The sequence below is a fragment of the Larimichthys crocea genome, chromosome XII (assembly GCF_000972845.2).
Source record: "Larimichthys crocea isolate SSNF chromosome XII, L_crocea_2.0, whole genome shotgun sequence".
NCBI classification, from domain to species: Eukaryota; Metazoa; Chordata; class Actinopteri; family Sciaenidae; genus Larimichthys; species Larimichthys crocea.
In genome coordinates this window covers 13114118-13140081 of record NC_040022.1, presented here as the reverse complement: position 1 = coordinate 13140081, position 25964 = coordinate 13114118, and the positions used below count along the sequence as shown (strand labels likewise).

Sequence of the window (25964 nt, the reverse complement as noted above, 5' to 3'; positions counted from 1 at the left end):
AAGACATGAACCTTAACAGGTTAATTGGTGACTCTAAATTGTCTGTGAGTGTGAATGGGATGGGGAGACCACAGTGAGCCTGATTGGGATAAGCAGTTATACATAATATACAGTAGATCTACAGAAGTCTTAAATAGGCCCTTCACCATAACAAGTACTTTTACTTTAAGTACACTTAAAGATGCAGATAATACTTTTAAAGTGGCTTTATTATGTGATATCATAACTTTCACTTAAGTGTGGTCTCAATGCTTGTTCCAGTGGTGTAAAGTATTCAAGTACATTTACAAGTATGGATTTATCTGATAAGTTCAGTTACAAGTTATATATATATATATATATATAATATATATATATATATTATGATATAAATATTATATATACACACACACACACACACACACACACACACACACACACTCTCACACACACACACACACACACACACATATACATACATACATATATATAAAATAAAGATACCTGAGTCGACAGGATACTATTTCCTCCCATGCACTGATCCGAGGCCCGGACACAACAAACTGATCTGAGTTTGTTTCTGTGATTTGTGTTAGATTTCTGTACAGGTGTCCATCTTCACATTTAGTTTGTGACGACTTAGGATCCATTCAGAGTAGGTAGGGTTGTCCCCCTCATCCAGTGCCTCAATATGGCCCTCTAAGCTGTAGTAAGGCCATCCTTTAGCCACTGAGCTGTCTTAACTTATTAACTTTTAGGCAGGTCATGAAGCATAAGACCAACCTAAATACCCAGGCTGCTGCCAACACACCTTTTTCACAACAGCCCTTTTGACATGAAATAGTAATGTAATGTAATAGTAATGCAGGTGTTTCCAGTGATACTGAGGGGCAGCAGCACAGTCTGTAGGGCCTTGGCTTGGGGACTGCCAGTTCACTGGGCACTGACGAGGTGTCCTTGAGCAAGGCACACCCCCATCTGCTCTCAGGGCAGCGCTTTGTGAGGTTACCACCATCCACCATCTCTCTCCACATTAGTGTATGTGTGTGTGTGTGTGTGTGGTTGTATTTTGGGTAAAAATACATGTAGAAAACTATATAATTATATATGTATTTATATTCATATATTTTCTACACTGTGGTGTCATTACTTTTCCCAGAGTAAAGTATCTGAGTACTTTTTCGACCCTACTGTCCCTGGTGACAAACACACAGTCCCGTCCCCCGCCTGTAGAGGGCGCCAGAGCACCGTGTAATAATCAGTCAGACATTTATTGATTCCAGCATTAAGGAAATTATGATACACAAACTAATTAACAAACTCGACACAGCTGTCCTGACGTCACGGTGAGAGAGACATCTATTATATGTTTCATAAAAACCTGACTGACGTCACCGGGGTGTGTGTGGGACAAGCGGACGACGCCAGCCGAGACTAAATTAGCGTAATTAACAATTAATACTTCACCTGTTCACATGAAATAATGTGTGCCGTTAATAAACGGCGTGACAGTGACATGTCGGCTCTGTTCGGGCTTATATTTTTGGCAGAGGAGAGTGTCGTCGTGATTAAAAAACCTTCTGCGACACAAAACATTAGATAAACATCAGCCTAACGTACAGAAACGCGTTTAAACCCGAGCAGCTCGTCAAAGTTCCAACTTATTCAACTTGACTCCGGAGCTCCACTCGAAACTCTTCTCGTCACCCTCCCCGTCGACGTTTTACGTACGCAGCCGTGGCGTGCCTGCAAGCCAAATAACATGGAGTCCTCTGCCTGGCATCTTCCAGGGATCCATGCAAAGAGCCCGAGCAGCGATTAACACACGGCAAGTTAGTCCATGGAAGCAGTCGAAGCCTGCGGCGAGCATCGGCTCGGGGCGTAAAAGCTTCAGCAGCTCCGTCCTCAAACTATGAGCAGCGGTGTTTAGACAGCCAGCGTTTCACTGCGACCCGCACACCAGGCCGACTCCAGTGAGTATTTGCACTAAAAAAAACTGCAGCTTATGGGCGTATGAGGCTTGAAAGGCGTTGTGCGTGGATGTAATGTTGTTGTAGTCACCTGACAGCGACGGGATCGATATCAGCCACGTCCTCTCTGAAGCAACAGAGGCCAAACCCGTGGGACACCTTGACGTACCTGGGCGTTTTGCTGCTTTTTTAGAGGGGGCAGCAGGAGAGAGGACATGGGCCTGAATATAAAGGCCACTTATTTATGTAACCATTTGGGCGCCCTATTTCATTCTTTAAGAGCAGACATATTGTGAAAATAGGTCAGACAGTCCGAAAACTGCAGCTGGCAAAATAAATATAAAAAAAAATCCTGAGGACAGCCAAAACACGAGCCATTCTGCATATTTCACACTTTCATATTGTCTAATCTGCTCTTTGATTCTCTTCCAATCTGCTGGCTGATACAAAAACATCTTGTATGCAACTTACTACAGTAAACACAGGCTGTGAGAGTCTGGGTGAAACTTTTAAGCTGTGAGGAACTTTGAATTTGTTGGTGTGTTTTTATGTTTCCAGAGGCAGAGGAGACTGCACAATGTAGGCAGGCTGGTCAACAGTGGGACTCCATACTGTTCTCTGGGGGACCATGGAGCCAGAAGGGCCACCTGTCACCCCAGGGACCAGCTATGGGCCCCCACCCTTTAACTCAGCACAAAACCCCGTCACCTTCCTCAACAGCACCTTAAAGGTAAGACAGCATCGCCATCATCGCCATCATGTTTGTCATCTGACGATAAGACTTGTGAATGTATGCTTCTCATCATCGCCTCCAGTCCTCATGTTCTCCAAATGTAGGAGACGGCCTGATGTCAGCCAAATGCTTGTGGGGCCATGCTGGCGATGAGGGCTCCAAGCAGGACGAGGGCTCTCAGCCCAGTACAGACCCGGGGAGGAGCGCACAGAGGAGATTCAGGTCCTCAGCCTTTCCTTCCTCCCTAAGCTGGGACTCTGACTCTGAGAAAGAAACACTAGATGGTAACAAATGGCTTAATATCTGTTGGAAACCTGTTGCACTCTTCTCAAGGGCAGTAATGATCACACAGCAAAGCTGGAAGTAGCACTGAATCTAGCTAATCTATGTGACATATAATTGTTGTCCCCTTACTGTGATTCAGTCTGCATGTAGTCTCTCATCTCTCTCTCTCTCTCTCTCTCTCTCTCTCTCTCTCTCTCTCTCTATGTAAGCTAAGCTTTGGCTGTGGACTGTAACTGTTGAGCTGTGATGTGATGTTCCTGTCGTTGTGTGTTTTGTGTGCTGTTATGTGTCAGAGGAGGAGCTACAGCACTTTTCTAACCCTCACGGTCTGGCTGCTCACAGCCCAGGATCTCCTTCTTCTGGACTCAGGTGAGGAGGAGGAGGTACAAGAGGAAGAGTAGTGAGATGTGTGGTGGTTAAATCAGTTCGACACAGCAAAGGCAGATAATGTTCTTGTGAACTTAAAGATGTAATCATGGCCATAGTCAGGACTTTAGAAACACTGAGGTCATATGGTGCCCAAGCAGCAACCTCTGTGGCTCTAATGCAGAAGTGCTAAAAGCTGCAGTTCCTCTTGTCGTCCACTTGAGGCTGGCTCCAGAAGTGAGTCAGTCTCCATAAGTCCCCATGTTGAAATGTCCAACTTCACAGCAGAAATAAACATGTTTACAGACTGGTACAAAAAACAGTTTTGGTCTCTGTAGCTAATTTCCCCGTTCATGACAACTGAGGGTGAATTTATATACAACTCACCTGTTCAGCTTATATTACGTTATGGTATGTAGAATTAATCATTATGTAAAATATTCACCATACGTATGTTTTTATTTGAGCTCCTTAAACATCCCTGAAATATAATCAAGAATATGACCTCAGTGTCTTCACTGGTAGTTGATGTGTAGTTTTGTTTTTTTCAGACAGAGATGCTGCTTTCACTTGTTACAAATGTTTTTTCCTTTCCGATGCTGTCCAGACTTGATAGTGAAGATGACCAAGAACCTGGAAACCTGCAGCACTTGCATAGCAAGACTGACTCGCCCACTCCTGTGGAAGGGCACAACAACAACAATGAGAGCACAAAGACAGAGGAGCCAAATACATCTCAGCTTGGCCCAACAGAATGTAAGCACCATAAGGAAGAAACAAAATCTGCCTCAACACTTAATATCTTTCTTTTCATCTTAAGGCTCCCTCCATTCATAGTTCCTGTGTTTTCTCTTCACAGTGGCAGACAGCAAAGCCTGGAATGTATCTGAGGGAGCTGAGCTGTTTCTGGCCAAAGTAAAACCAAAGGAAGGTTGCCAAACGGAGGGGGAGGCGGACAATACCGAGGGAGAGAAAAGGCCCAAGGGAAAAGAAGCGAAGGAGCCTGAGAGAGATGTGTACAGCTTCCCTGGAGATTCAGACCCAGAGAGTCCCCCTCCTGCCCCCTGGGCTCATTGCACATTCATTCAGCGATGCAGAAAGAAGAGGGTGCTGCTCAGGCCCTTCTCTGGACTTGCCACCTTGAAACGCACATTGCCTGAGACTGGCAAGCAGGCAAGAGTGAGTCCTCAGAAATCAAAATCCACTGAGCCGACACAGCTGAGTCGTGGTGGTGGAGGGATTTATGATTTCGAAGAAGTCAACTTTGGAGAGGGAGCTGTGGAAGAGCCGATTAAGTTCAGAGACAGAGGAGGGAAGAGAGACAAAGAAGAAGAAAGTGAGGTGGTGCCAGGTAATGAAATCTTCACCTGTGTGGAATGTAGCATTTACTTCAAAAAGCAGGTCCACCTGCAGGAGCACATAGTTGAGCACTGTCAGAGTGGTGCGGGTGGTGGCAGGCGTTTAGGAAAGGGTGGACGTTTTCGCTGTGTCGAGTGTGGATGGAACCTGCCGAATCGGCTCGCACTGGCAGACCACCACAAACGGCACCAGGAGTCCCGTCTAAAGATCTTGGGGGAGATTGAGAAACTGAATGAAAATGGGAATGAAAGAGAGATTCAGAAACTGGACAGTAAGGTGGTGAAGCATATAAATCCAGACCCAGCTATTATGCAAGATGCAAGCACAGCCTCGCATCTAGGCAAAGAGTCAGACCCAGAAATAGTCACATCTCCACCTCTTTCTCCAGCCCCAATTTCAACACCAGACGCAGACCCAGCAGTTCTTGACTCAGACGCAACCCCTCCGAATTCAGTTCGAACTACAGCTCAGGCCCGAGCTGTTTCTGCCTACCGCCGCCGCTTTGTCTGCACCAAGTGTAACTTCAGCACAAGAACCTCCCAGGCACTTTCTAATCATACCAAGACCCACAACAGGAAAAAACCTGCTCTCCGCTCCCGCTCCCCATCCCCTGGTTCATCGTCATGTTTGGCTTCCACCTCCCTGGCCTGTGGTCATTGTGCCTTCCTGACCTCAAGTCAGACTGTAATGAGGGAACACCAGAAACTCGTTCACCCAGGAAAGGTCTCCATCAGTGGGGCGCAGGCTGAAGAGACTGGCCTGCATTCAAGGTCTAATGTGGGTGCTCGAATTTCAAAACCCACCTTAGATTCTGACCATCTCTCTGAGGCTGGATCTGGATCCCTGCCTGATGTAACTCAAGGCAAAGGCCAGCAAGGAGTGACTGCCTCAGAGGACAGCACATTATCAGACAGCACTGCAGCTCGACCCACAAGCCAGGCGGTTTACAAGTGTGTTGGGAACAGAAGATTCAGCAGAAGAGGGAAGACTTGGACTGGTCTGGCCAAGTTTCATCCCAGACTGGATGATGACAAGCTGCCCGGGAGTGAAGAAGAAGAAGAGCAGGATGAAGATCAGAGCACAGAGCATGACACTGAGTGTTCTGAACAAGAGGCCAGCTCACCTGTAGGAGTGAAACCACACACCAGAGCACGATCGAACACAGGTGAGAATGTCAGCCTATAGACCTTTACACTAAGTCAGCTTTCTTGATTTCTGTTGTTACAATATGTGATATCAGTAATTACATGTGCCCGGACCAGATTATTATGAGTCCTCAGTTTGAGCATTTGGATGAAACATTGATTGATCGCAGATTGATTTGTTGCTCACGGCTTTGTGTTGTAAATGTACAGAAAACCTGATCATACAGAAAAGATTAAAGCTGCACTAATCAATATTTCTATTATAAACAACGGATCAAATGACCATGTGTATGTGAAATGTGTCGCTTGTAGTGACAAACCTAAAGAGAATTATCACCATAGTATCTTTAAGCTGTTAACTGTTTTGGCTTTTCTGATCTGCTAGTATTTTTTCTGGTTCGCGCACAGCTCTTCCAGCTACAGTTTCTAGTTGGCAGCAGGCAGCTGTTTTCAGCCAAAAAAGCTCAAGTACAGTAAGCTACCTGCTCAACACTTTGAAACGCAAAAGAACCAGATATTTCTCTCAGGATTTAGTTAAGACTAAAGAAGGAATGTTTTACATTGCACTACAAATAAATGATAATGGTGCTCTGCAATTACTGCACAAATAGCTGTCTGCTAACACTTCAGCTATTCAGAACTTTATAAGGCAATAGTATGCCTACAGCATTAAGTTGAAATGTGACAAAAACTTTCCATCTCCAAGATTTGTTTACGAACCTTTTAAAGAACGCCTGAATTTCTCAGTATTGTTATTTTGGATTTTTACTGACATAATATTTAGATTCAAGTAAAACTGGACAATAATTAGATGACAAACCAGAATTATTCTGTTGATGAAAAGTGTTGATGAAACTTAAGTCTTCTTGTGTATTGACAATGCAACAAAAGAAAGCTGGTTAATGGTTTGTAAAAATAATTCATGTTAAGTGTTGAGATATTGTTGAGGTTGAACTGTAAATGTAGTGGCTGCAACAAGCTCCGTGTTCATAGGCCACTTGCATCTTTTTTTGACTTGTGTCTATAAGAAACTTGAACAATGATTTATTTAAATATTAATCACGTACAGCGTCATGAAAGGTGATCCAAACTTAGTCCTACATCTCAACTTGGTCCAGTTTCGACCTGATGCTGGCTGCTCTGCACATTGATGAATGATCCACAACCTTTTCTGTCTGTGCACACTCAAAAACTACATTACACTGTTACCATACGTATCATAAACTGAACCAGTGACTTCAAACTGAATATCAGCAACATCAGAAACATAAGCTTAGCTTCATCCACTTTTCAACGTATACATTTACTTTGCACATAAATAATATCAGAACATAAATAAAAGGCCAATTTTTTTTCTACTAAATAAAAGGATGTAACTTAAGTGGCTCTTCCAGTAAATCAGTCAGACAGACATTCAAGGTCCAGTGTCAGATTTAGGTGTATGTCATAAATGGAATATAATATCCATATCTAAGTTCAAATAAGTGTATTACACCTGAAAATAAGAACAGCTATGTTTTTGTTACCTTAGAATGAAACTTTTATATCCACTTCTATGTAAGGTTGCAAGGTGGTGGAAAGTTTCTGGTAAATTTTTGGAAACATTCCAGAAACTTTCCATGGGAAGTTAAGCTAGGGACTTTTGGGAAAATTCCAAATTGGAAACGCCATGGGAGTTATAGAAATGTATAGGAATTAATTGGAATTTATGGGAATTAACTGTAAATTGGGGGTAATTTAAACCAACTGTGTCATATCCAAATATAAATATAAACATTTGTTAAACATTGTTTTGTCATAAGCAGACATGCAAAATAAAACAATTAAAAAACATTTCAACAGATTTATTTGTAAATAGAACTTTATCAAGTTTGAATTATTTTATTGAACAATATTATGTAGTCCACCAGCTCTAATGTGTGTCTTCAATAGTCTCTGTGTGGCCTGAGGATTTAAAGTGTGGTCCAGGTACAGAAATCACCTGTGCAGGTAGGGGGCGTGGCCTCAGTAGCCCTGCAGTAAGCAGTGTGCTATGTGCATGTGATTGAGAAATAGCAGATATCTCCAACTATACTTAAGTTTCCTGTTAAGGACCAAAAATTGTAAAATTCTGGTTTATTCCTGTTTATTCCCATAGATTCCTTTTTATTCCCATAAAGTCCCATTTATTCCCATGTAAAGTTTCCAACTTTGAAAATTCCCAGAGTTTTGCAACCCTACTTCCATGAAGTTCACCATGTTTCTACAGCAGTTTAGAATGGACAAACTAAACCCGGGTCTTTTTTGTGTGTTGTGCGGCCACCATCGTTTCTCCTTCATGCTAGGAAGGAGAGGGTGAGGATGTGGTGGTTTCAATTGGCAGCTACAGTGTTACTGCCACTAAATGAACTTTCAAGAGCTTCTCAAGGGAGCCCTACAGGAGCTCTCAGACAAAGCCCATGATGCACATACAGTATTTAAGGCACACATACTGTTTGAGTTTGAGTTGGATTTATCTGTTTATTCAACATTGATTTTCTTTTCTCTACAGACGACGGTTTAGCACAGCTGAGAGCTGCATCATCTCTCCCTCGGAAGAAGAGTGTGAAGGACGAAGACAAGCTGGAGGTGGAGAAAGATGGAAAGGTTTTCTTTTTGAGGCGGAGCAGCCGGGTTACTGCTGCTCCCGCAGAAATTGACAGCGACGATGACGACGACATTGACGAGGAGCGCGTGCGACGTTTCCTGTCAGAGGGCATCCTGGATGAAGACAACGACGAGATTGATGAGGACGCAGAGGTGCTCAAGAGCGTGGAGAGGAAATGCCCCTACTGCCCCGATCGATTTCATAACGGCATCGGGCTTGCCAATCACGTGAGAGGCCACCTGAACCGAGTGGGCGTCAGCTACAATGTGCGTCACTTCATATCCCCTGAGGAGGTCAACGCCATTGAGAAGAAGTTTTCCTATCAGAAGAAGAAGAAAAAAGGTCAGCAGCTTATTGCATGGATCTGTAGTATATTTGTGTCTATCAGCTAAACCATAGTTCTCTTTAATATAAGCCGCATTTCTTTGCTTTATGGAGCTCCTATGTCTCATCCCTGAACACTTTAGGTGAACTTCTTTTCAAAGTATTTACTACAACATAAAGCAGTGGTTCCTAACCTGCATGAGTCACAACATAAAACTAAACTGTTAATCATGTTCACCATCTAACATTTTCTTAATAACACTAACAGAGAATGTGACTAGTTCTTGGTCCAACAATGTGTTGAAGCAAAAATGTAATGTTGATTCATCCAATGTTTGTTGAGACTCGAAATCATAGATTTTTATTTTTTAGCTGAAGAGTGACAGGAATGTGGGGAGAGAGAGAGATGGGGAACGACATGCAGTAAAGCGTCGCAGGTTGGCCTTCGTACATGGGGTGGATGCTCTACCAACTGAGCTAATTGACACCCTGAAATCATAGATTTTAATCTGCAGGGTGCTAGAGAAAAAGTCAGTGGATCCCTAAAGTGAAAAGAGTTTATCCTCTGGGGACCATGAAATGCCCTCTAACTCTAACCCAGTACTAAATTACATGGCAACGATTGTTCAGTCTGGGCCAAAGTGTGGGACTGTCAGACCGACTTTCTCGTCCCAAGGCCAAACCCTTAAAGAAAGTACAATATGCTACAAATGAATTATAATGATGCTCTGTAATTACTGTATAAATAACTGTTTACTAACACTTTAGCTTTTAACAACTTTATAAGGCAGCGGTATGCCAGTACAATGCGTTCCTACAACAATATTGCCAATGTGACCAAACTTTTCATGTATACAAACCCTTAAAGAAAGCTGGTTAATGGTTTGTAAAAATAATTCATGTTAAGTGTTGAGATATTGTTGAGGTTGAACTGTAAATGTAGTGGCTGCAACAAGCTCCGTGTTCATAGGCCACTTGCATCTTTTTTTGACTTGTGTCTATAAGAAACTTGAACAATAATTGATTTAAATATTAATCACGTACAGCGTCATGAAAGGTGATCCAAACTTAGTCCTACATCTCAACTTGGTCCAGTTTCGACCTGATGCTGGCTGCTTTGCACATTGATGAATGATCCACAACCTTTTCTGTCCGTGCACACTCAAAAACTACATTACACTGTTACCATACGTGTCATAAACTGAACCAGTGACTTCAAACTGAATATCAGCAACTAGAAACATAAACTTAGCTTCATCCTTCTCCTGCTCAACATATACATTATACTTGTCTTTGGCAGAAAATCATTCTTCAGCTGAGTTTGTCACAAGTTCAGCTTGTGAATCGAAGCAATCAACACATCGCTTTGATTCAAGGGGTCACAAGCCAACAAGTTTGAAACACAGCACAGCTGTCTTGTCACTTCACAGCTGTCAAGTGTCGTACGGCACATCCAGTCTCATGTCTGAACTCCCACTTGTGTTGCCTTTCCTCTCCATAGTTGCCAACTTTGACCCGGACACGTTCAGCGTGATGCACTGTGAGTTCTGTAGCGCTGGCTTTGACACCCGGGCCGGCTTGTCCAGCCACGCCCGGGCCCACCTGCGCGACTTTGGCATCACTAACTGGGACGTCACCATATCACCGATTCACATCCTGAGGGAGTTGTTCTCCAGCAGGCCCGACCTTGTAATCCCCACAGCTCCCCCACGGAGCCCCGGTTCCTCACAGGAGGAGGATGAGGAGGAGGAAGAGGAGGAGAAGGAGATAGAGGAGGAAGGGGAGGGAATCATTGAGGTAAAACTAGAAGGGGAGACAAGTGAAAGGACGCTGAGTGCTTCTGATTCACAGCCTCCAGCATCTTCTCAACACTGCAAGCAGGAGGACGGTGTAGAAGAGTGTGAAGGTAAGTTCTTATGTGCAGAATGCACCTTTCTCATTGGTTCTGATGTGTTTGATAGATGTTATCACCTGGTGACCCTGTCAGTGTTTGCACTTTGAACTTGGCACAGGATTTATAGGCCTCAGTAATGATACCTGGAGGGATGAAGAAGACTATTACAAATGCATAAAGCAGTTGGAAATGTGAGTTCAGAGGCTGTTGTGTTGTTTGAAATGCATCTGTCTGTTTGCTTCTTGCTGCTTCTTGTGCACTGTGTGAAGTGTTGGAATCAGGATGGTGGCTGTCGAGAAAATCAGAGTGTGTGAGTGTGTGAGTGTGTGTGTAAGAGGGAGAGAAAGGGAGAGGGAGACAGAGACAGTGAGTCCCTGATGCCCGTGGTTGATGTGGCACTCGGTGCATTTATCCCAACCTCCGCCTCCACTCGATTGGTCACGCCTTAGCTTAGCGGTGCATATGGGGGCAAAATGGCTGCTTCCACCTCCCCGTAGACCCAAACAATAGCGGAAAAAACTGTCTGGCCTCAGCTACCGGGAGTCCGATGCACTGCGGTTGCGGACCGGTGAGTACCGCGCGCTGTTCTAATTCCTGTGTGCACCGCGTGTCCTCCTCGGATCTCACACACACACACACACACACACACACACGGCGGCGGTGCACTGCGCGTCTCGCGCCGCATCTTCTGTCACACTGGAGCCAGACAACAGCCATTAAAACAACTCTTTATCATGTGAGAGCACGCAGGGAGCGGAGCCGCGGCGCGCAGGTAGCCCGTGCATGACATGCATGTCAGCAGCTCAGAGCGCGGGTCATTGTTTCGGGTGTTTCCTTTTTTTTTTTTTTTTGCAAGCGCAGATAAATTGTGTGGATTTTTTTCCCGCTGTTCTGATGTTGTTGGTCCAGTGTGTGTGTGTGTGTGTGTGTGTGTGTGTGTGTGTGTGTGAGAGGGGTTTTTATTGTGCACGTCTGGGATGACGTCCAGTATTTTCAATGCAGCAGGATCTCTAAAATTACCTCCAGTTGCCCAATCCTCGCCATTTTTCCCGAGCTTTGATTTGTGATAGAGGACACGCTGTGCTTTGGAGTGCACGTCTGGATGGAAACTAACGGGAGGGAAAGGGGCTAACTTTGTGTGCACAACGTTAGTAATCTGATTCCAACTTAAACCAAGTCGAATGGAAGTCTCACTTTTCCCTCAGCGTGCGTGCGCGTGTGCGCGCGTAGTCCACACAAAGTCAAGTTAGCGGTTTGCTACTTTGTTCCGTTTGTCTAAATGCTCGCGTGTGTGTGTGTGTGTGTGTGTGTGTGCGCGCGCGCGCGCTGCTGGAGTATTGTCTCCGGTCTAATAGCTGGTGTTATAACGCTGCGCTCCGAGGTGTCACATCGCCGCTCTTTTACAGTCAGGAGATGAACTGACAAGCGCAGAGCCGCCCACCAGACAAAAAGCATTGTCTGTCTCCACGTCTCTTTTGATTTAGCGATTTGTCGCAGAAAATGGCACTTTTGTCCCAGGAATGCCTGACTGCGGGGAAGCAGCACTGCCATGTTTGTTTCAGACAGGAGCGCAATTCTGACTTTTTCTGATTTCTTTTTTATTATTATTATTATTTTTCTGACAGGGGATTCATTACTTGAATTATTTCCTCACAGAATGCGCTGTTATTCCACAGACTGAACAATTCTATAGGCAATGAGCTCACAGGACAGATCTATCTGCTCTGTGTCTCACAAATCCATCCACAGGAGATTTTATTGTCAGACGCCATTATTTATTTTAAGGTGATTCATCGTCACAGCTACTTAATTGGCCTAATTAACGTGCCTCTGCACTTGTGTGCATCCGTGTCTGTCATTCTTAAGGTGAGGAGGAGGAAGCAGCAGCTGATGATGAGGAGGAGCTGCAGCTGGACGGTCTGAACTCAAGCCCTGGGGAAACAGACGGCCTCTCTCCTGGGGAGGATGCAGACTCCAAGGGTGAGAGAGGGCTCTGACCCACTGAGCGCTGACGAGGGATGGGATTTGCTACAGCAGAGCCTTATCATAGCTGTCAGTGAGGGAATTGTAAAACTGACCTCAGGTCAGCGTTGAGTCGTGGTGACACTACATCAGAGGGGGGGTGTCCCGAGGGAAAAACCTGAGAGGTAGACAAATGTATTTAGGAGCTAATGAGAGCACCTCTAACACTTGGCTGGTGTCGCTGCAGACTGGGTGAAGCTGCAGACAGGAAGGGTAAGTGAGCTGACACGTCCTGTGGGATCTGTGTGGCCTCTAAAAGAACCTCAGCCACCTGCTGTTGCTTTGCAAACTTGGTGCTAATGCTGCGCTCAGTTCAAATCATGAAAGAATGCGTGGCGATGTCAACGCTACCTCTTGAAATAAAGTCTCAGCAAGTTGTTTCTGTCTCTCTTGCAGTCCACAACTTGAAGTGCGAGGTGTGCGGAGCTCAGTTTGAGACCAGGCGGGGTCTCTCCAGCCACGCCCGCTCTCACTTGCGCCAGCTGGGCATCAGCGCCTCAGAGGGCAGCGGGGCACCCATCGACCTCCTCTACCAGATTGCCAAGGAGCGCAACGTAGACGGCCAAATAAGCTCACTTCTTCTGGAGCCCCTCTCAGCCAAGATCTCCTCCCCGTCTGCTCCTCAGAAAGATGAGGATTTAGAAGACATGGACTTAGACGAGAAGCCCATCCCTCTTTCCGTTCTGGCCAAAGCAGCGAAAGCAGTGCCACCGTCGTGCTCCTCCACGCCTACACCTTCTCCTGGTGCCTCTCCAGCTCTGCCTCATTCTGGCTCCCCTTCCTCAGTAGTGAGGAAAGCCCCCATTTCCTCTCTGCTGCCCGTGTCTTCCCCCTTGCGCTCCCCGGAGCACAAGGCTGGGGGAATGAAGAGCTTGACCTCTAACCTCTCTGGTCCGGCTGCCATCACAACCACCAAACCGCTCTGGGCGCCGCAGGAGAATGACGCTCCTCTCAACCTCAGTAAGTGTCACTCATCACTCACTCTGATTACTTTGTATAAAGTTGAATAGTTTGTTGCTCTCATGAGTCTTACTTAAGTTGTTTCTTCTTGGTGAGCAGCTCTTGAGGTGGACCCCAACAAGGATATTGTTTGTCAGCTGTGTGGCGCCTGGTTTGAGACTCGGAAAGGCCTCTCCAGCCACGCACGAGCCCACCTGCGGCACTTTGGGGTGGAGTACTCCGAATCCAAGGGCTCTCCCATCGACCTCCTGAACCAGCTCATCGATACTGATGACTTTAAGCACAAAGCCAGTGCACTGCAGCTCGACAGCCACGCTGAACCACGGGGCCTCACGAACACACTCTCCTCCCCAAAGCAGTCCCCCTTGCTGAGCCTCTCCTCCTCCTCGTCCTCCTCCTCCTCTTCTTCTCTCCTCTATAAGGTGACCACAGCTGGGGGTGGGTCGACATCCAAAGCTACCTCTTCCTCTGCTTCACCTCTGCTTGGCCCACCCGCCAAGCGTCTCAAGTCTTCTTCCATGCGGGTCTTCCGCCTGAGTAGTGGGGAGCTCATGGCCCTTCCACACAGTGAGTGTTTGTTTCACACAATTGATGGGACCCTCCTGGCTATCGTGTAACAGGATAGATCCTTCACATAAAGTGGCTTTCTGTAATAATTCGATCTGTTTCTTTGAGCTGCTTTTTCTTTTGAGTATATTTCAGCTCACTTCTCCCATCCCTCAGGTGAACCTCCAAAGGAAATAGGCTGTGAGTTCTGTGGGGAGTATTTTGAGAACCGTAAAGGCCTCTCCAGCCACGCACGCTCCCACCTGCGCCAGATGGGCATTACTGAGTGGTCTGTCAACGGCTCGCCCATCGACACCCTGAGGGAGATCATCACAAGACGGGGCCTGCCTTGCGCTCTTCCCCTGAAACCTCTCAAAACTCCACCTCCGTCCTCTCCAGGTCCTCCTCGATCACCACTGTCAACCTCCTCCTCTCCTTCAGCTACCCTCCTCAATCGTTTGCCCTTTGCCTTTGCCCGCCCCTCCAGCCCTCCTCAGCCCGCGGTATCTAAATCCAGCTCAGCTCCACTGTCTACAACGTCTTCTAGCGGGCTCATCCTCAAGCTGAAGCCCGAGCCAGTGCAGGTGGAGGTCACCACGCCCGGAGCTGCGGGGAGATCTTCCGGCTTCTCTGGCGAAGCTCTCAACTGGAGCAGCTCTGACAGTGTGTTCCCCCTCAACTTGGGTAAAGTTTTGTCTCTGGGCCTCATTTAACAACTTAAAGGAATTGACAGTTTAGACAAATCCACTTATTTCACTCTCATGACCTGCATGAGAGTGAAATAAGTGGATTTGTGGATTTGTCAACCAGCGGTGACTCAAGGAAGTTACTTATAAACAGTCTAGTACAAACAAACAAACCTCTTGTAAAACATCAAATTATCATTTTTACACTGGGTAATTAAACAAACAAGATATGATGTGTTAATTAGTGAGCTAGAGGTGCTGATAAATTTTCTCAAAGTTGGACAAAACCAGGATAGCTGTTTGCCTGTTTCTAGTCTGTATACTAAGCTAAATTACCCATCTGTTGGCTGAGTGTTTTAACCCTATTCTCAAAACATACTTGTAAATTTAGTAACAGATACAGTATAGAATATAATAATTATCTAAAGCGTGCTAACGTCATGGCTTTCAACCCTACCGTTCAGCCTAATGGACTCCTCGAGGGATGCACTTGGTTTCGATGCACTTCCATAACTTCCTCAGTCTTTAGCACTTACTTGCTGAGATGACTTGATTGCAGGTCCGAGTGTTCAGTTGCATCAGGGCAAATGTGTGAATGTAACAAGTGAGTGAAGTGCAGCGAGTTACGCATTTAAGAATAATAGATCTGTGTTCAAAAACTAATGAGGCTCTCACTTGGGTGTGAACGGTTGAAAATCAATTTCTCTGTGTCCTCGTGTCACACACTTTTCTGTTTCTATATATTCACAGGTGTGCATGGACATCTTGTAGTTTTGAAACAAAACAAACAAATTTCCTACAGCTTATTTGCATTAGACTTTGTTTGCACTGTTAGGATCCTCAAAATAATCTTTGACTTTCTCTCTGGTCTCTCCACAGCCATGGCTCATGAAGTGGAGCCTACAAGAGATATTCGCTGTGAGTTCTGTGGGGAATATTTTGAGAACCGTAAAGGCCTCTCCAGCCATGCCCGCTCCCACCTGCGCCAGATGGGCATTACCGAGTGGTCTGTCAATGGCTCGCCCATCGACACACTGAGGGAGGTAATGCACAAGAGAGGTGTAGGAGCCTCCTCTCAGTCAGAGCAGGGAGTGAAGAAGGAGTCAAGCCAGGGAGCCAACAGTCCCCCATGGGAGAACACTGGCGGTTCAGAGGGTTTGGGTGTTTCAGGCTATCAGTCCTCCAAATTCCGCAAATCCCCCCTCAGTTTGCTGCAGTCAGGGTCGAGGAACCCCAAGCAAAGCCTGGGGTCCATGGGCGCGTCTGCTACCCCACCTTCAGGGAAGTTCTTCAGGATTTCTCCACTGGCAAAAAGACCTCTGTCTGAGGACGCCCAATCAGCAGAGACCAGCCACTCACCGCCACGTCAGCTTAAGACTTTCTCACCTCTGCCACATGATTTCTCTTTCAAAAGGAAGCCCTCCCCAGACAAGCACGGACACCAGGGTGAGGATTTTTATTTCTTATGCTGATAATTCTCCTTAAGAGGAGACCCTCCTTCACTTTACTCCTTTCCTGTGTTTTTCAGATCCCAGTTGTGAGCTGTGCGGCTTCTACTTTGAGAACCGTAAGGCTCTGGCCAGCCATGCGCGAGCCCACCTGAGGCAGTTTGGTGTGACCGAGTGGTGTGTAAATGGATCTCCTATCGAGACACTTAGCGCCTGGATGCGCAGCAGGCCTCAGAAGGTGTTGGAGATGCACCGTAGCTACATGCAGGGAAGCCGCTCCACCCTTAAGAAGGTGAGGAGAGGCAGTCAGTTCCAACACTGGTAATTCATTTTACAGCAATAACAGGTGTTTTTATTCACAGAGCTGTCCATGGAGTCTGACCTCGTGCCCTGACAGAGTCCTGGTCCCACATCACTAGTCATGGCATCATACTCCCTGATTAAGCAGAGCAGCCGGTGTCACGTACAGTAAACAGTGGCATGAAGCTAGGAGTGTTTGTGGCGGTCAGTTACACAGCACTTGTAAAAACCTATGGTTGTGTGTGTGTGTGTGTGTGTGTGTGTGTGTGTGTGTGTGTTAGTAGAAAGAAGCAGCAGAGACTCTCAGCTTTTTATTACAGGACTATTTTAGTACATAACAGTGTGGCAGATAGTCTATTGTTGCAAGTGTGAATGTTTTTTTTTTTCCTCCAAAGAAATGTAAAATATCAGCATGCCTCCCACAAAGCTAAGAAACTCTACAATATAAGATCATAACCCACTGTGCTACTTCTCTGACACACTCCCTTTCCTCGCGGTGTCTTTGAATAGGCGTCATGCTCACAGATCTAACATGCCTCGGCTGGTGGCTCGACAGACATTTTGTGTCTTGGAAAGCTTCAGACGTGTTGTCTAACAGCTTTGAGCCTTACTGTAGATCCTGTGTCTTTACACCCAGCAAAAATCACTGTGAGGACAGATGCCAGAACAACTCAGCTATTGACTTGATAGTTGCCATAGTAACCAGGGTGCCTGGCAGCTTATGTTTCATCCTCAGATAAATTATGGCATGCTGTTGATAGAAGAAAAACGTACGCTTTTTTTCCCTTTTCCCTTTCTTCCTCCTGAATTAGTTTCTGGTGCATTTGCGTCACTGTCACACCTTTTCCCCGAGCTGTGATGTGACACACATACAGAACAGATCACCTTTTTTTTTTTTTTTTTAAATGTCCTTGTAATTGTATTGTTTCATACTAGAGAAATGAACCCAACTCTATTTTACAGTCAGGCTCTTAACTAAGAACCAACTGGTTACTGATTGCATAGACCTAACCATACAGACCAATAATTGATCCGTCAATTAACAGAAAATTAATTAGAAACCACTTTTGATAATTGAGAAATCATCAAATTTTTAATTTTCAATAGTCAAGTCAGTGATGTGCTGCCCTTCTTTGTCCAATGTGATTGTAACCTCGATAACCACCAATAATGATATAAATGAATACTGTTTTTTGCTTTGAATCATGCGGCGTTTCTATTGATTTTTCTTCAGCCGCCAGGGGGCGCTCTAACAGGAAGTGCAAAAACGAGACAGACAGGGGAAGTCAATGCAAAGAAGAGCACGCTAGTTTTTATTTAGCAAATGCAACACAAAACACACGACGAATTATAACAGCAAATTATTTTCACACTCTCACCACCCTCTCATCATGGAAAGCACACAAAGAAATTTGTATGATGCAGCTTTTAAGTTAAAGGCCGTCGATCTGGCTTTCCAGGAAGGAAATAGAGCCGCTGCACATAAGCTTGGCGTTAATGAATCCATGGTGAACACTTTTACTGCCGTGTTACAGGCACTGTTCGGAAACAGTTCAGGTATATTAATAAACATTTACGGTACAAAATCTTTCTGTGTATCCGGTAAATATCTCATTTCTCAACCTGGATATCGGTTTTAGCTTATAGTCCGGTGCGGCTTATATATATATATATATATATATATAATTCTTTTTTTTTTAAACGTAGTGGGTGCGGCTTATATTCAGGTGCACTTTATAGTCCGGAAAATACGGTAGTACCTGTTTTTACCGATCAACAGTCCAAAATTCAGACACATTCAGCTTGCAATGATCTAAAACACAACAAATAACTTAAAGGATTAAAGTTATTAAAATCTTTTTTTATCCCGGCGGTTCAGACCTCTGTCTGGGTGAAGTCAGGTGTTGCTGCTGTATGCTGGGAATTGCGTGGTGTCACCAAACTGTTAACTACTGATAAGAATAACGCCATTAATGTAGCGTGAGAGACGTCCTGAGACGAGCTCTGATCAGAAGTGAAAAGTGCGTGTACGTGAGCTTTTTTCTTGGACTAAAATAATCTTGACTCAAGGCTTCTCTGTGGAACTTTGGCCTTCATTAGCAGATGAAAGATACTTTACACATAACTATCATTATGTGATAATTATTATCAAAGATTACACTTGATGACTGTGAGTTGTGGTTGAAGTCTTTATTGTCCTTTAAACCTTCATTTACTGTCTAAAGCTCATTGATACAGATGACTTAAAGGTCCAGTGTGCCAGATCAAAAACTTTGGCAGAAATGTAATGTAATATTCATAACTGTTTTCATTCGTGTACAGTCACCTGAAAATAAAAACATTTATGTTTTTGTTACATTAGAATTTATATCTATAGATGTGTCAGGTCGTCCACCACATCTGCAGCCGTAGTTTCTCCCTCATGCTCGGAAGGAGAGGGTGAGGCGATGGGGTTGCAATCAGCAACTACACCACTAGATGCCACTAAATCCTACACACTGGCCCTTTAGAGCACAGCACATAATAATCTCTTAATTGCCAAACTGTCAGATCCTAATTAGGCTCCTAATTAGTGTTTTAATAATGACAGGTTACCAGTTCTAAATGTAAATGTACGTTTACAAAAACACAGACTGTGCTACTGTGCTTTTAAATTGTAAAACAAATATACAGATAGCCCCAGCTGCCTAATTGTTTATCAGGGTCTGGGCATTTCTAATTAGATGTAGATGAATTATTCGATGTAGATGTTGTCCCAGACAACTTCCATGCATATCAACTTACTTTCGACTAACGACATAAATTTTAAAATACTGAGGCACCTGCTTTAAAGGAATAGTTCAACAATTACTGTTTTGATTGAAATGGGGCAATCAAAAAACAGCAGCAACTAATAACCATCATAATGTATATGCAAATTTAGATAATAAATTTAAACATTACTTGGTAATATAAAAATTTATATTTTTAATTTGCCTTCTTGATGACAGTTAGATGACCCCTCATCACCTCTTCATGTGATGAATATGAAGCTGTAGATGCTTAGCTTAGCTTAGCATCGGCACATAACCCATTGTAAAACCACAATGTGTGTGATTTGTTCACTTTGGTAAAAGTACTGTGTTAATTAGTGAGCTTAAACGTGCTGGTAAGGCAGATTTTGTGACCTGTGGAGAGAGCCAGGCTAGCTGTTTCCAGCTAACCAGCTGCTGACAGGTCCTTTATATTTTACCTTCAAGACACGAGAGAGGTATTAATCTTCCCATCTAAACTCTCTGCAAATTTCAACGTTTGACATATTTGAAGCAAAGTATGTTGAGAGAAATATTTTATTTTTAAAATATTTATTTGGCCTTATAATGATGATAGTACAATAAGTTATCTTTAATGTAGTGTGACGGGCACATGGCAGCTCTCGTTGGTATAACTCTGATTAGGAAACTCATCTCTTTCCGTCTTCCAGAAGAGCAGCTTACCTCTCTCTACGTCAGCGGATTCTGATCATATCCTCCCCATCTCATCGCAGAAGGCCTCCTCTTCCTCCTCCTCCTCCTCCTCCTCCTCCCAGTGGTCTTCGTCTTTGGCTGTAAGCCTGGTGCGACCACTGAGCCGCGAGGTCAGCCAGGGCTCTTCCAAGACCGCCGATGGTGAAAGCGGTTCCAATCTACTCACCACTCCTATCAGGCCCGGGCGCGGCAGTCCCAGCCTCTCACGGCTCGCTGGCGACCTCCCACTTCAAGCACAGGTGGCACGCAGCGAGCTCAACGTCCGCCTGCCCAGAGGTACGTGAGGATACAACATATGCTCCTGCTTTCATGCACTCAGTTAGGCACATATGCCTGCATGTATTATACACCCACTCCTGTACGTTTGTACAGTTAAATTTATTCTTGAGGGAGAACAACAAGGCAACCATTTCTAAAAATCTCTAAAATTCTCTGAGGCTGTTTTTAACCACACTTTAACTTTTTTTTTTCTTGGTTGGTCCACCACTTTGGTTCAAAATAAAATAGTACCTGAACAAATCTATGTTGAGATACAGATTATATTTTGAAATTTTGAACAGACATTAATGTTCCAGAAGATTAATTCCTTTTGGCATTTCTTATTAGCACAACCAGACATTCGTGCTTTTCAGTGAAATGTATTAACAAATGACAGTAAAAAGAATGGACAGAGCATGCGTGACGTCACCCGTAGGTTTCTGAAGTGCTGTTTGTGGGACTGGCTGCCACCATGTTGACTAAACTAAATATCAGCAAAGTGGATCATTGGCAATTGCTCAAACAAGCCAACTGTAATGACATCCACCTGTCAATCAAAGCGTCCACACTGTTAATTCTGCATAACTTTAAGCCTTAATATAATGTGAACAGGTGAGTTGTATATAAATTCACCCTCAGTACAGTTGTCATGAACAGGGAAATTAGCTACAGAGACCAAAACTGTTTTTTGTACAGTCTGTAAACATGTTTATTTCTGCTGTGAAGTTGGACATTTGAACATGGGGACTTATGGAGACTGACTCACTTCTGGAGCCAGCCTCGAGTGGACGACAAGAGGAACTGCAGTCTTTAGCACTTCCTTTGTTGGCTTCATTTCCCAACCACAGAGCTTGCTGCTTGATTGGCTTTTATTATCTGTTGGATACGTTTCTGTCAGTTCACTACCTGCAAAACATCCCAATCAGCCTCAGCCATATTAAAAGCTAATTAGCAAATGTTAGCATGCTAATATGCTAAACTAAAATTGTGATAAACATATCAGTTAAACATTAGCATTTAGCAGCCTCACAGAGCTGTTACCGCATCACGACTGTAGACTTTAAAAACAGGTGAGTGAGCACAGCGACACAGTGGCAGGGTTAACTGTGGGACAAATGAAGACTGTGTGATACTAAGAGAAAAACAAAAGCACTGAGGGCGAGAGGTTTCATCAGGGGAAATAAATGAGATGTTAGGAGAGCCAGCCTTTGTCTTCAGTGACAGTGAGCCGCCTTTTATCCTTTATTTTGTGACATTGAATTGGTTCACATTATTACTATGAAAGAGCCACATTTTCACATCAGAAACCTACCTACTGAAGAATGTGCATAATACAAAATGAAGCCAGCGAGTACACAATAAAATGAGTAGCAGTCCAAACATCTGCTGGAAAAAAAAACTCCACCTCATTGGCTTTCAGCAAGAACTAATAATGTAAGCTGGACTGATGCACTCACATGCACACAAGTATTTTGGTGCAGCTCCAATTTGCACCAACCCTGTTTGCCTCCTCCTCCTCCTCCTCCTCCTCCTCCTCCTCCTGTTGTGTTAAGGTTTCGAGCGTAGACCCTTGAAGCACCCGTCTTGCCCAGATGGAGCAGAGAGGGACAGCGGCCCTCCTAAGCCCCCCCGCACAGGCACCGTCCCCGCCCTGGTGCCCAAACCACCCTCCTACCCACTGGTCAAACTGGTGGGCAAGTTCTACACCCTGAAGTGCCGGTGAGTAAAATCTGCATGTGTGTTTTAGAGGCTTCCCAGCACCTGAGTGAAAATGTCCCGAGCCCTTAACATTAGATATTTTCAGATGGCAGCATTAATAGAAGCGTCTGGCAAAATTTGAAATAGTCTCATAATCCCCAAGCAGTGATCCCCCACCCCCACCCCCATCCCCTGCCGAGCAGTACTCCACTTTTAGCTGCTAATGCGCTATATTGAGAGTAGTGAATCACCTGGGATTTTCAGGTAGCATGAATGAGTGCTTAAGTTCCGATATAACTGCAGGAGAAAAGTTTGAAGAGAATCGGCCGCTCCCAGAGGAAGGCCCTGAATGTAACACCATTGCTTTGTATTTTATTGCTTTGTGTGAAAGCTTAGCTGGATCCACAGCAGATGTAGACTGCTGCTGGTGTTATTCTGCATATCTCCCACTTTTAATGTGCCCTCTGTCTACGTCAGGTTCTGCGAGGTGGAGTTTCACGGTCCGCTGTCGGTGCAGGAGGACTGGATCAGACACCTCCAGCAGCACATCCTCAAGATGAACTACAACAAGCCTGCCGCTTCCAAAGCAGTCTCTGCCGAACCCCTCACCCCAGCTGATGAACCAGCCCTGGTCCAGGCCTCTGCCCCAGCCTCCACCTCTACCTCTAGCACCACCTCCACCACACCCGCCCCCGCCTCCACCCTGACCCGCACCACAGCTCCCAGCAGCCGCTCCCCTACGCCTCCGGCCGAGTGTGCTCCACCTGTCACTGCCACAGAGATAGTAAAGGTCTCAGAGGAGCAGCCTGCCCCATCCCCCACTTCTGTTGCCCTCCCCACCCAGACAGCGTAAGGTCACATCCATTACTGTCATGTGACCCTTTTGTCTCCTGCCTTTCTGATTTCTTTAGTCCATCTGTTTGTTTCCTTCGGCCTTCACAAAGTGTTGTTGAGGAGGAGTGTTCCCCCTCCAAAGAGCCCTCTGAGCACCTTTTTGAAGCAGCTTTTGAGACTGTTACTAAGTCCTGTTACCATGGGAACGAAGCTCCCCTGGCTCTTCTGTGCACCGGGGATGGATGGTTGTGGGAAGCGTCCAAGGTTATGAGGAGAGATGAAGCGATGTTTTGTGTTTTGCCTTGTTCATACTGAACGTCCATGTGATGACGTGGACAGTTGCTGTACCTCTCCCCTTCACTGGGTGATTTAGGGGTTAATGTAGCCCTTTAGAAAACTTCACTACCCTCGTGTCTAGTCCAGTTTTGCCCCATCACCTTCTGAACAGCACGTTACTTCGACCTGTGACCATTTCTATCAGCACGCTGGTAGCACTGGCCTCACCTGAAGGTCCTGGCTGAGATTAAACGACTAATCCTAATCCTGCTAGTCTCGCGTTCGAGACTTCAAACATGTGGTAACACTTAGTGTTAAAAGAGGCACTTTTAATGTTGACATAGTCACTGAGCACTTAACGAAACACCTTTCTGATTGGGCAGAGATTTGACAGAGACTAATTCCGATTGGTTAAAGGAGCAAGAAGTGGAAGCACACCCAAAAAGGGAAGATCCCCTGAAGTTAACTTTCTAATCAAATACTGACCCCCAAATATACATTTTGTTTGAATGTAGCTTAAAGCACTTATTAATATAATATATGCACACATTCATACACAATCAAACATGTGCCCTATGTTTCTATAACGTTAATGTTCCGACCCCACGGTCTGACAGGGCTGCCGCTCTGTCGAAGGCAGTCTCTTGAATCTCCCTCTCTGGCTTGGAGAAGCGGGGCCATAGAAAACCTTCAAGGTTACACATTTCAACTTGTTCCATTCACAGTGTTGCCATTTCTCTTCCTGCCTTTTCTTATTTATTTATTATTATGCATCTGAATGTGGTAAGCTAGGTCATTTTAAAGCTAAAGTAGAACTTTGGAATGTTTGCAAATAGGTCAGCGATGCACTTTTACACTGGTGCACAATGTGTGTGTGTGTTTGTGTGTGAGTGGTAGTTTGTATGTTCATGTACATACATAGCAAATGTGCATTTGTTTCCCATTTTAAAGAGACAGACAGAAGTCAAACTGCTTGATAGGAAGACACCCACTCACCCGCTCAGAGGGGATCCTGTCTGTACGTAGTCTGATCAGGACTTTCATGCATCCATCTTCGCGTTAGGATGTGCCAAAGAGTCTGTTTACTTCCTTGTCTTGCCTCTGTAAAAGCTGTTTACATTGGACCTGATGGTGGAGGAAACTCTGCACAGCTATCGAGTTCCACAAGGCTCCACACTGAACAATGGACTGAACCAGCGGTGATCTGCATCCACTACACACACACACACACCGCTGAGTCCCCCCCCCCCCCCCCCCGACTCGGGCTCCTGGAGCGGCTTCATGTTGTTACTGTAGGGTTAGATTTTCCCAATTAAACATGAACACAAACCAAACTGCAGCTTCAGAACTGTCTGAACACAGAAACACGTCTGACCTCGGGCTCCTGAGGCTCCTGAAGTCTGTTTCTTTCTACACCGCTTCAGAGTGCGTTCACACCAACCCACGACTGAAGCAATAACTAAAGGGTCCGCATAGGCTGACGACCTTTTAAAAGTTTGTTCCGGTGTTGCCCATGTTTGAAAGATGACTGTTCAATCCAAACAATACCCAAACCCTTTTATGGAGTATAGATACATACTATATAACTACATGTACTTAAGAAACTGTTGATGCTAGTAGAGCTTTCAGCAGTTCTATTAGCAAGGTAGTTAAAAAAAAATAAGTGATCTTAATTCCTCTATCGTGATTTGATTTAAACCTTTGATGCTATGTATTTTTTATTGCTCTGTGCATTTCTGTATTTGCAGTCCTGCAAGGTGAATCTTAGAGTATTTTTTATTTGTATCTGTTAGTCTCTCCAAGCTGAAACTTTGGTGCTGGTGAGAATGTCGCAGGTCGAGAGCTGGCGAGTGACTGAACGCGAGGAAAACCATTTTAGTGTGATTGTCACGTCCTGGTATCAGAGGACTCTAATAAGCAGGCCTTAAAGGGGACCACTTTGCACGGTGAGATGTGATCCTCTCTCTGCATTCACAGGGTAATAGATGCTGTAAGCCTGTTGCAGGTCTGCGGCTGCATTACTGTGTAAGACGTGACTCAGAGGCCGGTGCATTAGAGTCCCCTTTTAAAGATTACCTAAGCCTCAGCTGGTGTAACTGGCTGTCTTTGTGTGTGTGTGAGCGTGTGTGTGTGTGTGTGTGTGTGTATGTATGTATGTATGTATGTATGTATGTATGTATGTATGTATGTACATACGTACATATGTGTGTATGTGTGTAAATGAGTGTAAAAAGACAGTGAGATGACAATGACGATTAAGAAGAAAAAGATGCAGTTGAGGAACGAACTGTACTGTACACAAAGGGTTAAGTTTTAAGTGAATCAACTCCAAAACAAACAATAAATGTGATTTCAATTTCACACACTGAATGTTTGTTTATTGTGATGTTACAGCACATCCATCTACACTCTGCGCCGCTCTGTCAACAGTTGTCTTGTGCCACCTCTTTAGTTGTAATGCTCTGTGAACACTAGGGGGAGTTCCAACATTAGCTTTATTTTTGTTACACCGTTAATCTTAAGCACATCTGACTTGAATACAACATTAGATGACGGAGCTTAACTTACCACAATGTGGAAATTGTGAAAAACAAAACCGAGTTAGTTGATGGCAGTCGTCTAGAACAACACAACATGAATTTAAGACGTGGTTGGAGTTTCAAACTTACTGTTGCACTTGATTTGTTTAGAGGCTTTGTTCATTTTGAGCCAGCATGGATGAAAATTGCTCTGAAAAAAAACCTGCAAT

General features: G+C 44.8%; 1 protein-coding gene across 5 annotated transcripts; it reads left to right on the top strand.

Annotated features, from left to right (window-relative positions):
- Positions 1 to 490: 490 nt before the first annotated feature.
- Positions 491 to 25576, top strand: wizb (WIZ zinc finger b). 5 transcript variants are annotated; one of them, XM_027285410.1, is made up of 17 exons: positions 495 to 1952; positions 2508 to 2679; positions 2765 to 2966; positions 3261 to 3336; positions 3941 to 4089; positions 4193 to 5857; positions 8368 to 8805; positions 10289 to 10693; positions 12548 to 12661; positions 13100 to 13663; positions 13763 to 14230; positions 14387 to 14872; positions 15775 to 16341; positions 16424 to 16635; positions 20107 to 20425; positions 21961 to 22126; positions 22583 to 25576. In XM_027285410.1, exons 2-17 carry the CDS (start codon positions 2578 to 2580, stop codon positions 22956 to 22958), a joined length of 6309 nt encoding a protein of 2102 aa, XP_027141211.1. In that variant the 5' UTR covers positions 495 to 1952; positions 2508 to 2577; the 3' UTR covers positions 22959 to 25576. The 5 variants fall into 5 exon arrangements, 4 of the variants coding, with proteins under 4 accessions (XP_027141211.1, XP_027141212.1, XP_027141210.1 ...); XM_027285411.1 differs by having other exon boundaries at positions 14387 to 14893; positions 20170 to 20425; positions 22583 to 24435; XM_027285409.1 differs by having other exon boundaries at positions 14387 to 14893; positions 22583 to 24435.
- Positions 25577 to 25964: the final 388 nt, after the last annotated feature.

Coding starts and splice junctions, on each gene's coding strand:
- wizb (XM_027285409.1), top strand. CDS start 2,578: ATGGAGCCAGAAGGGCCACCTGTCACCCCAGGGACCAGCTATGGGCCC. Junction 3,337..3,940: donor TCTCCTTCTTCTGGACTCAG/GTGAGGAGGAGG, acceptor GATGCTGTCCAG/ACTTGATAGTGAAGATGACC. Junction 16,636..20,106: donor GCCGCTCCACCCTTAAGAAG/GTGAGGAGAGGC, acceptor TCCGTCTTCCAG/AAGAGCAGCTTACCTCTCTC.